Source organism: Sycon ciliatum, chromosome 3 (genome assembly GCF_964019385.1).
Source record: "Sycon ciliatum chromosome 3, ocSycCili1.1, whole genome shotgun sequence".
Taxonomy (NCBI): Eukaryota; Metazoa; Porifera; class Calcarea; order Leucosolenida; family Sycettidae; genus Sycon; species Sycon ciliatum.
In genome coordinates this window covers 38,436,368-38,445,808 of record NC_088645.1, presented here as the reverse complement: position 1 = coordinate 38,445,808, position 9,441 = coordinate 38,436,368, and the positions used below count along the sequence as shown (strand labels likewise).

At 50.7% G+C, this 9,441-nt stretch overlaps 1 protein-coding gene across 1 annotated transcript; it reads left to right on the top strand.

Moving 5' to 3' along the window:
* Positions 1-2,433: 2,433 nt before the first annotated feature.
* Positions 2,434-4,019, top strand: LOC135813065 (uncharacterized). The gene is made up of 2 exons (XM_065326284.1): positions 2,434-2,479; positions 3,025-4,019. Exons 1-2 carry the CDS (start codon positions 2,434-2,436, stop codon positions 4,017-4,019), a joined length of 1,041 nt encoding a protein of 346 aa, XP_065182356.1.
* Positions 4,020-9,441: the final 5,422 nt, after the last annotated feature.

Genomic DNA, 9,441 nt, shown 5'->3' with positions numbered 1-9,441 from the left:
GAGGCCATCGGGCCACGGACCGTTTGCCAACGGTGGCCGAACCCCTGGAAGCGGCCCACGTTGCTGGAACTGCCAACAGTTGGGTCACGTCAGCAGGCATTGCCCCCAGTTCGGCCGAGGCAGTAGTCGCCAACCACACTGGACTCAGCAACCACAGCCCACTGCAGGAGCTCGTCCACGAATGGACGGAGCATGAGTGCCCAGACCCGCTGGAGTCTGACGAGATAAGTGCTTGTGACAATAACGTTCATGGGCGGTTATTACACTGCATTGCATTTTGGGAAAATATTGGTGCCTCAGATTTTGTTTTACGTATTATTCGTTATGGCTATTTTTTGTGTTTTGTCTCCCCCCACCCCAGTTCCGGGCATGTAACCTAAAGTCTTCTAATGATCATTCTAGTTTTGTGTCTGACCAAATCCGTATGCTGTTACGTTCGGGGGCAGTCGAGATGGTGGAGGAAAACGCCACCCATGTAATTAGTCCGTTGGGGGTGGTTCCCAAGGGCAACGGAAAGTTGAGGCTGATTATAGACCTCCGTTTCCTCAATAAGCATTTGGCAGACTCCCATTTTAGCGTTGAGGACCTGAGACTCATCCCGGACCTGTTCGATCCGGGTTGTTTCCTGTTCACTTTTGATCTGAAGGATGGCTACCATCACATCTCGATTGCCCCAGAACATAGGAAGTTCCTAGGTTTTCAATGGCAGTTCCGGGGTCAGGCCCGGTTTTTTGTGTTTGCCGCACTTCCGTTTGGCCTTAAGCCCGCCCCATTTGTGTTTACAAAAGTGCTGCGGCCTTTGGTCACCCATTGGCGTGACCAAGGCATACGTATTTTCCTGTATCTGGATGACGGAACTGGAGCCGCAAACTCCGCAGAGGAGACGCAGCGGGTCGCCCAACTTGTGAGGTCAGATTTGGAAAAATGCGGTCTTGTCATTAACAAGCAAAAGAGTAACTTTCAACCCCGGCAGGTGGCCTCGGTCTTGGGTCATGTCCTGGACACGGCCAACAACAGCAATCATGTCACCCCAAACCGCGTATCCAAATTTAAACTGCTGCTAGCTGAGATTATGTCTTACTCCACTGTGGTCCCCGCACGCTTGCTTGCCAAACTAACGGGGTCGCTGAGCTCTATGTGGCTTGCTCTGGGCTGCATGGTGCGCTTACAGACAAGAAGCTTGCACGCATGTCTGGGCCCAACCCTCGAAGAAGGCTGGGAGATAGCTATCCCACTTGAGCATGCTCCCAAGGCTGAATTAAGTTTTTGGCAATCTGAATTTGATCGTTTTCACGGGAGACCCATCTGGTCTGCCGGGCCCCGCACGCTGCAATTGGTATTCACGGACGCTAGTGACTCCGGGTGGGGTGGTTTCAGCCTGATGAACGGGGTTGAAATTGCAAGGGGCGAGTGGCCCTGGACCATGTCAGCCGCACACACCAGCTCCACATTGAGGGAACTGCTTGCTGCCCGCTTTGCCCTAATCTCTTTAGTGTCGCGTTTGTCTGGCCATGCAATTTGTCTTAATACCGACAACCAGAACGTGGTGTCCATTTTGTGTAACGGTAGCCGTAACCCAACGCTGCACCAAGAAGCTGTTGACATTTTTTGTTTCTGTCAACACGAACACATTGAACTGTTTGCACAGTGGATCCCCCGGGGTGAAAATACCACGGCTGACTATCTCTCACGGATTCTAGACATGGATGACTGGGCTATTTCGGCCGAATTGTTTGTTTATTTTGATAAGAAGTGGGGCCCCCATACTGTCGATAGATTTGCGAGTCATTTGTCCCATCAACTCCCTACTTTCAACTCCCTTTGGTGGTCCCCAGGTTCATCGGGTGTTGACTGTTTCACTCAATCATGGGAAGGTGAAAGCAATTGGTGTCTCCCCCCACCTCGCTTGTTAAGCAAATTGTTTCATTTCCTCAGAGCCATACCGTGTCATGCCACTGTTGTGTTTCCTGACTGGCCATCAGCACCATGGTGGCCGTTCTGGCGCCCAAGTGGGCTTGCAACCCCGTTCACCGTTACCCGAGAAACCTTCCAGCCCGGTTTCGGCTCATTTCGGCACACATCCCAACCGGTCTGTCTTTTTGGACCAGAACCACCACCATTCCGTTTTCATGCAGTCCATTTTTGTTCTCTCCGAAACTGTGCTCATTAGAGGTCTTACCACACGGCCTTAGTTAGAATTTTTGGTTACCTTGCCCCCCCCCTCCCATGTGCTGTCCATCGCCCGCCATGAGGTTGCCTTTATTGATGTCTCTTAGTGTTTTTTCTTGCGCTTGCTGCCTATGCTGTTCTGTTCCTGCCGTTTTTTAGTATAGGGCATTCTTTCTGCGTGAATTGCCTATTCAATGAACTTACACATACCCATGTGGATTGAGACACCCGAGGGGCAGGGACGACAAGGAAGGGAGAAGCCCGATGGGCGGTGATGACGGGGGAGGGAGAAGCCCGATGGGCAGTGATGGTGAGGGAGGGAGAAGCCCGATGGGCAGTGATGATGAGGGAGGGAGAAGCCCGATGGGCAGTGATGATGAGGGAGGGAGAAGCCCGATGGGCAGTGATGATGAGGGAGGGAGAAGCCCGATGGGCCGTGATGATGAGGGAGGGAGAAGCCCGATGGGCAGTGAGGATGAGGGAGGGAGAAGCCCGATGGGCGGTGATGTTGGCAATGGTTGCCTGTGTGCATGCTGGTATGAGGCGTGACGCTGCGGCGACATGAGGCCCGGCTCGTTCAGGGCAGCCGGTGTCACCCCTGGTCCCCTACCCGAGTCACTCTGTTCATAAATTACACGACATACATCTCACACGGGGTAACGGTGATGTTGGAGGCAGAGGAGGGTTAGACCCCTGGGAGGTACACCGGGTGGGGGAGTCCGGAAACCCACAATACCGGGACTGAACACCGATCCAACTCACAGGAACAACACACAGTCTGTCCAGATCTGATCCCCCGTGTGTCTTTTTCCTGTCTGTGGGTGTGTGCGTGCGTTTTGCATGTGCCTTATTCAGCTTCCTCCCCTTTTTGGACGGAACTGGCATCCATACGGAACCCCGCCGTTCAACACCTGGTCGACGCGCTACCGGTCGTCCTGCTCAATGACGTGGCGCCTTCTACAGGCAGGGCATACCTACAGGCATTCGGTCGCTGGCGTACATGGGCTTCTGGGGCCGGATTCACCCCGTTCCCAGCTCGCGCAGTCCACGTGGCGCTATACCTAACGAGTTTGATCCAACAAGGCACGACGTTTGCCCCTGTCGCACAAGGCTGCGCGGCTCTACGTTGGCTGCACCGTAAGGCCGGTCACCCAGATCCGATCGCGGCACCGGTCATCACGCAACTGCAAGTTGCCGCTCGCCGTATCTGTGCACGTCCCGTCTCCCGCCGCACTCCGATCTCACCGTCCCTGTTCCGCCAACTGATGTCCACCCTGGCCCAACCAGAGGCACCACTGGGGGACCTGCAATGTGCCACCATGATTTGTCTTGGGTTCTTCGCCCTACTACGCTGGGACGACTTGCAGCGCCTCGTGGTGTCCTCGCTGGACTTTACCCCGACCCATATGTCCGTGCACCTGCCAAGCCGCAAGAACGACCAACTGAGGCAAGGGGACGTAATTCTGGTCGCTCGCCAATTCACCGGCTCCATGCCATGCCCGGTTCGCATAACAGAGAGCTTTCTCCGGCAAGCAGGACATTCACCCGACCAACACGTACTGGGCAAGGTAACCTCCGCCCGCTCTGGGCCAGGCGTGCGCGGCACCATGAGCTACAGCAGAGCCACGGAACTCCTGAAAGTAGCGGTGGGCCGCACCCAAACTGACCCAACATCATATGGTCTCCACAGCCTCCGATCAGGTGGTGCGACGGCCGCAGCTAACTCGGGCATTGCAGACAGACTACTGCAACGACACGGCGGCTGGAGGTCCGCGTCCTCCAAGGATAAGTACATCGCGGATTCACAGCACGACTTGCTTTCTGTCTCCACTGCCATTGCTTCTGCCTGACTATCCTTTGCTTCGTGAGTACATTCTGGTAGACCACTACCCCATGTACAACCCGGTTGCTATGTGAGTGAAAAGTGTTGTTTTTTCACGGCTGAGCGTAGCGAAAGAGTGTAAAAAACGTATTTTTCACTCACCATTTTTCTGTCGTGCTCTGCTGCTCTTCCACTGCGCAACTCTCCCCCACCTGCCATCGTGGTCTTGTATTCCTCGTAGAGCGTGGAGTTTTCCCGCCCTCCCTCCCTTGGGTCCCGTACGTTGTTGGGCTTCCATTGGGTGCTGTTTTCCTGGTTTTCCATGGCATATTTTGTTTTGTGTGTTTCTGTCCCGAGGGTCTCGGGGTTTTTTGGTTGTACTTCGAAGTATGATTACTCCTTTCTGCTTGTTTCTCTTCGGTTTTTCTTTTGGGTGTGACTGGCAGTGGGGCAGGTCCCATATTAGTAGAAGGGTTTTTTGGCCGCAAGGCGAGTTTTTCCCCCAGCCCGGTTGAGCGGTCGTGGCTGGAAATTTAGGGAGTCGGATTTTCAGGCGCTCCCCCACTGTTTAGTCACCCACACCAGGACATTGCTCTGCTCGTGTCTTGCACTGACATATCTCTTGCTGGCCGCCTTGCTCTTTATTACTTCTGGCCTAGTCTTTGGCTAGCGTGTGGCTGCGAGTGTGGTGTGACGGAATACTGAGTTCATTCTGTGAGTACATTCTGGTAGACCACTATCGTGAGTACATTCTGGTAGACCACTACCCCATGTACAACCCGGTTGCTATGTGAGTGAAAACATCAATTTGCATAATGTTGTTGAAGAGGCTGAAATTTGTGGTACTACTGTCGTGGGCATAAAAAATCCAGTCGATAGACCGGGGCCGGCGGCCTCAGGGCCGGGTTCCACTGCAGCTCCGCGGCTCTGCTGCTCCGCTGGTTCAGGGCAGTTGGCTGCATGCAGCGAGGTTCCACTGACACTCGCCATTCGCGGTGCCGCGGTTGTGCTCCACTTTTTTGATTGTGGATACCTGCCTACCCGCGCGAAATAAAAAAAAACTCCTCGTCATCTGGCCTGCGCGACGCATTAAAATTTGAAGTTTAAAATTCTCGCGTACAAAGCAATGCAAAGTACGGGAAGCAGGTCGAGCCCCGACCGTGGCTCGCAGTTTTTGATCAAGAATCGTAGAGAAAGCTCACGGTGAGCCGCGGCCTCACTGCTCCAGCTTGAGCCGTGGTCACTATGGTAATGATGATGTTTCAAGCCTCGGATGACGAGCAGCGGAGCCCCAGTGGAACCTGGCCCTAAGCGCTTACAGATTGTTGCATGTAGTGCAGAATCGTCATGTTGATTCGATGCGATCAGCAGCGCATAGTAATACATGTATGTGTATACTTCATCCACGTCATTAAAATTGTCGCTTCCCAGAGCGATTTTTCGATATTATTGTGTCCACTCGAAGGGCAAAGAAATCAGCTAGAAATTGAGGCACATCATTGTCGACTGACCAAGCTTTAGTTTGTGGCCTCCAGCTTCGCTGCACTTGCAGCTAAGGTCGACGTCTTCATCAGATTTTAAGGCAGACCCTTCAGCACTCAACAATACGCTGAACAAGACGCGTGTTCAAATTCAGGTCAAGAAACTTCGTTTTCAAGCGATCCATGCCTCCAGGTGGCAGGCAATGAAGGTAAGCGAGTATTTTTCAAGTACTCTGTAACGACCGTCCAGCGGAATAGGGTAAGCACTTCCTCACCTTCTTTCCTTGGCAAGCACTTCGCCGATTTTGTTGGTGTTTTCAGACCTGCTACCTTCGCAGCAACATGCGCCACAAGTAGCTCATTTTAGGAATTTGAGAACACTTTGTTCTTGCCATCGTCAACTTCAGCATTAAATTTTCGTATTCAGGAGAGATACCAGGATTCGTATACCCGAGCTTGCAGTCTTGCTGCCCACGCGCACTATGTGGGACGCCACGAACTCCAGAAAAGCGGTATGAGCTCTGTGGTGGAATATTGTGGAGCGCGATGAATTTGCTTGGTGCGGAACAGAGCTCCAACATAGTTGGAGACCACCACGGCTTCAGTAACAGGTAGACACTGCGCAGAAAGGGTCGCACCAATGTTCGAACACAGAAAACAGCGATTTGGACAGTCTGACTAAGACCAGCAAAGTCACAAAAATTGCGAAGCGACGATTTCAATGACGCGGAGGAAGTACTGCTTACCTACGGCTGCACGGCCAGCGTCCTGGGGCCGCTAGACGTCCGACCGGATTTCCATGTCCATGACGGTACTTCGTAGCATTATAGCAAATATGTATCCCACGAAACTTTTTTGTGGATATAATTTGTAAAAAACCATTTGCCCATTGTGCATTTCTAGCGTAAAACAGACCCACAAGCATGGTCAATACCCACTGAATATATTCACCTGCGTTTTTCTTCTTTCTACTCATATACAAACGAGAATGCATCACGGATAATAAGACTTACATTATTCTTTGGTTCCAACGAATGTCCATAAGTGAGAAGACATTCTACTACAGAAAGATGACCATTCTCTAATGCACGGTGAAATGGTGTGACACCAGCCTGGAAACAGCAAAATTAAAGACAAAACATTTCCACCCACACCCACAGACATACACATGTTGATGGGCACGAACACATGCACGCACACACGCACTCATACATGCATGCAGCCCCCCAAAAATAAATACACACATCCAAAAACACACACATAAACACACACACGCACCTCAGACCTCAGACCTCAGACCTGGCCGCGGAGTCGCGTACACTGCTTTCACTTCTCACGTTGTATTCACGTCTGATGCGCGTAGTCGCGTATACTGCTTTCACTTCTCATGTTGTATTCACGTCTGATGCGCATAGTCGCGCACACTGCTTTCGCGCGATCTTTTGATTTGAATGTTTTTTGAATCTCCGCTTCTGCTTCGAGAGAGGCAGAACTTGCCTTTGTACTGCAAGATGATTTCCAGCATAGTCAGAGTAAAACATTATCATACAGTCTTCTAAAACAACGAGTCCTGTGCTATCCGGAGGCATGTGCGAGTAAGAACAGTGCCCATGCCCAAATTCATTCTTGATGTCCCTGTTGCTATTATCATTTCTGATGATGGGTATTTTATGACGGAAACAATAAACTATTTTCCTGATATGATTCTGCGTGAGCCAGTGTTGCTCACAATCCACTTTCACTAATGAAGGTGAGTGACGCGTCCTACAGGTTCCTACATCTAGTAGTTGTTTGCTTTACAAAACCGTACTACGTTCTGTCCTAGGATTCCTATTTCATGTGTATTAGGCCACACCAGGTTATTTCTATGTTTCGCGTCACCGCGCGTGTATCTTTTCAAATAGTTCATGTTGTGTTCGCCTGGTGCCACGCATGAGTCGCTTGCGGGCCCAGACAAAGACTGATTATCTACAACGAGCATGCGTATAATAGATGAGGAAGAGACGATAAGGAGAGGGACAATACGTCGACAAACACTATACACAACATCTCCCTTTCCTGGCAAGAAGGGGGGAGGGGGAGAGAGAGAAAAGACGTATATATACAATATGTCCTATTTCCCCGAAGAAAAAAAAACAAGCAAAATACTATATATTTAAATAGTGCAAATCAACGAGATTGAGAGACGAGCTAGGGCCTGCACAACATACAGTAAGTAGCAGGGCATGCCTAGCATTTGCACAGCTACACTAGAGAGTATTCTTTTGTTTGAAACAATTAATGAAGAATTTCGATGCAAAAAATGAAGAGATCGAGAGTGAATAAAGAAGCACGCGCGTCAAGGATTCTCACGTTTGGCAAGGCCATCGCAGAGAGGTACAACGTCTGGTTGGACTACAGCAACAGCAAGAACAACAGGGGCGTAGCACCCGCTACGACTGGTACGACCATGGCCGTACCACTTTTCGAAAACTGTGGTCCGTCCGGAACGTGCAAAACCGTAATAAAAAAATCAGGATCCATCATTGCATATGCGCATCAGACTTTGACCTTTTTCTAGACTCGTACTCGTAGATCTGCCATGCATCTGTGCATGTCCATGCACATCTCTTCTGCCCGTGAAATAATTCTATGACTTATAGACTGTGCCAGAAGTTCCCAGAAGTTCCCAGAACGCAGGATTTTGTGTCTTTTTTACAAAATTTTCCCGGGGGAGGTCCCCCCGACCCCCACCAAAACGCCCTTCAGCCGCGCCCACCTATGGTCGTACCACTTCCAAAACCCCTCCTTCGCCCCTGAACAAGATGTTACTGCGTGAGAATGGCTGCACGTCTAGTGTTCAGTGATGTACGCTTCAGAATGTACATATACCGCAAGTGAACAGGTCAAAACAAAACAAATGAAACACAAAGAGAGAATGAGCTAGAGCTAACCATGCGCCTGACAGTTCCTTCCTTCATGAGTCAGAGTCGATCCAGAGCGCTCAAGGTCGAGGCACGTACGTACCGTGACACCTCTTTCTCTGCCAGACGGATGGGTTGAGCACGGCATGGGGACATGGCGATCAGTGCTCAACAGCAGGCTTATTGGAGCTGCCGAGAGATAGAGCATGCGGGACGACGAACTGGCTGGACAGGGACGATGGTCAGGAGAGACAAGGAGCAGTGGCGTTACAGCTGATGAAGAATATAGTTCATGAGGAGAACAAAACAAGTAGAGCGTAGTGCATGCCGGGCATTACTGGACTGACATTTAGTGTTAACAAAATTTTCAGACTGACGACGACGACACATGACGATGACGACGATGACGAGCTGGGGATGCTCGAACTGCTGGCTAGAGGCGGAGGGTTCTTTCCTAATTCTACAGGTGTAGGAACCACAGCTGCCACTATGTTGTGTTCGCTTGGTGCCACGCAGGAGTCCCTTGTGGGTCAAGACAAAGACGCATGTATTTACCATAAGCATGCGTATAATAGATGAGAGAGAGGCAATACAGAGAGGGACAATACAGCGACAAACACTATACACAACAGTTGACAAGAAAAGAAAAAAACACCCAGATGAGTTAATCGATGGCTGTTCTGGTGAACATTCTCTAGCCAGTATCAAATCAAAGGTTATCAGCTTCTCGATAATCTTGCACGGCGATGGTACTACAGTAGAGAGTGTGACTGTGCGAGCGATGAAAATTCTATTTTTCCAAGCCGTACGGTAGGGCCTGTTCAACAAGCGAGCTTAGATTCCAGGGTGTCAAGGACTCCGAGATTTTCCTGGACCGTGATGGAGAGGAATTCCACCGGACTCATGTCAAAGTACAGAATGAGCCATCCATGAAGCCTGTTGCCCCATCGCTCCAGTCCAGTCTGCCAGCTGTACTGTGGAGACTTTTTGTCGTTTTGGATAAGAGGTACTGTGAAACTGGAAAGTCCAACGACCAAAACGTTTAAGAGAGCATGTCTGAGCATAC

What these genes read in the sequence shown, in the direction of transcription:
- LOC135813065 (XM_065326284.1), top strand. Translation starts at nt 2,434, where the DNA reads ATGGGCGGTGATGACGGGGGAGGGAGAAGCCCGATGGGCAGTGATG. An exon ending in AAGCCCGATGGGCAGTGATG is followed by an intron (nt 2,480 to 3,024) that starts GTGAGGGAGGGA and finishes TGCCTTATTCAG; the next exon opens with CTTCCTCCCCTTTTTGGACG.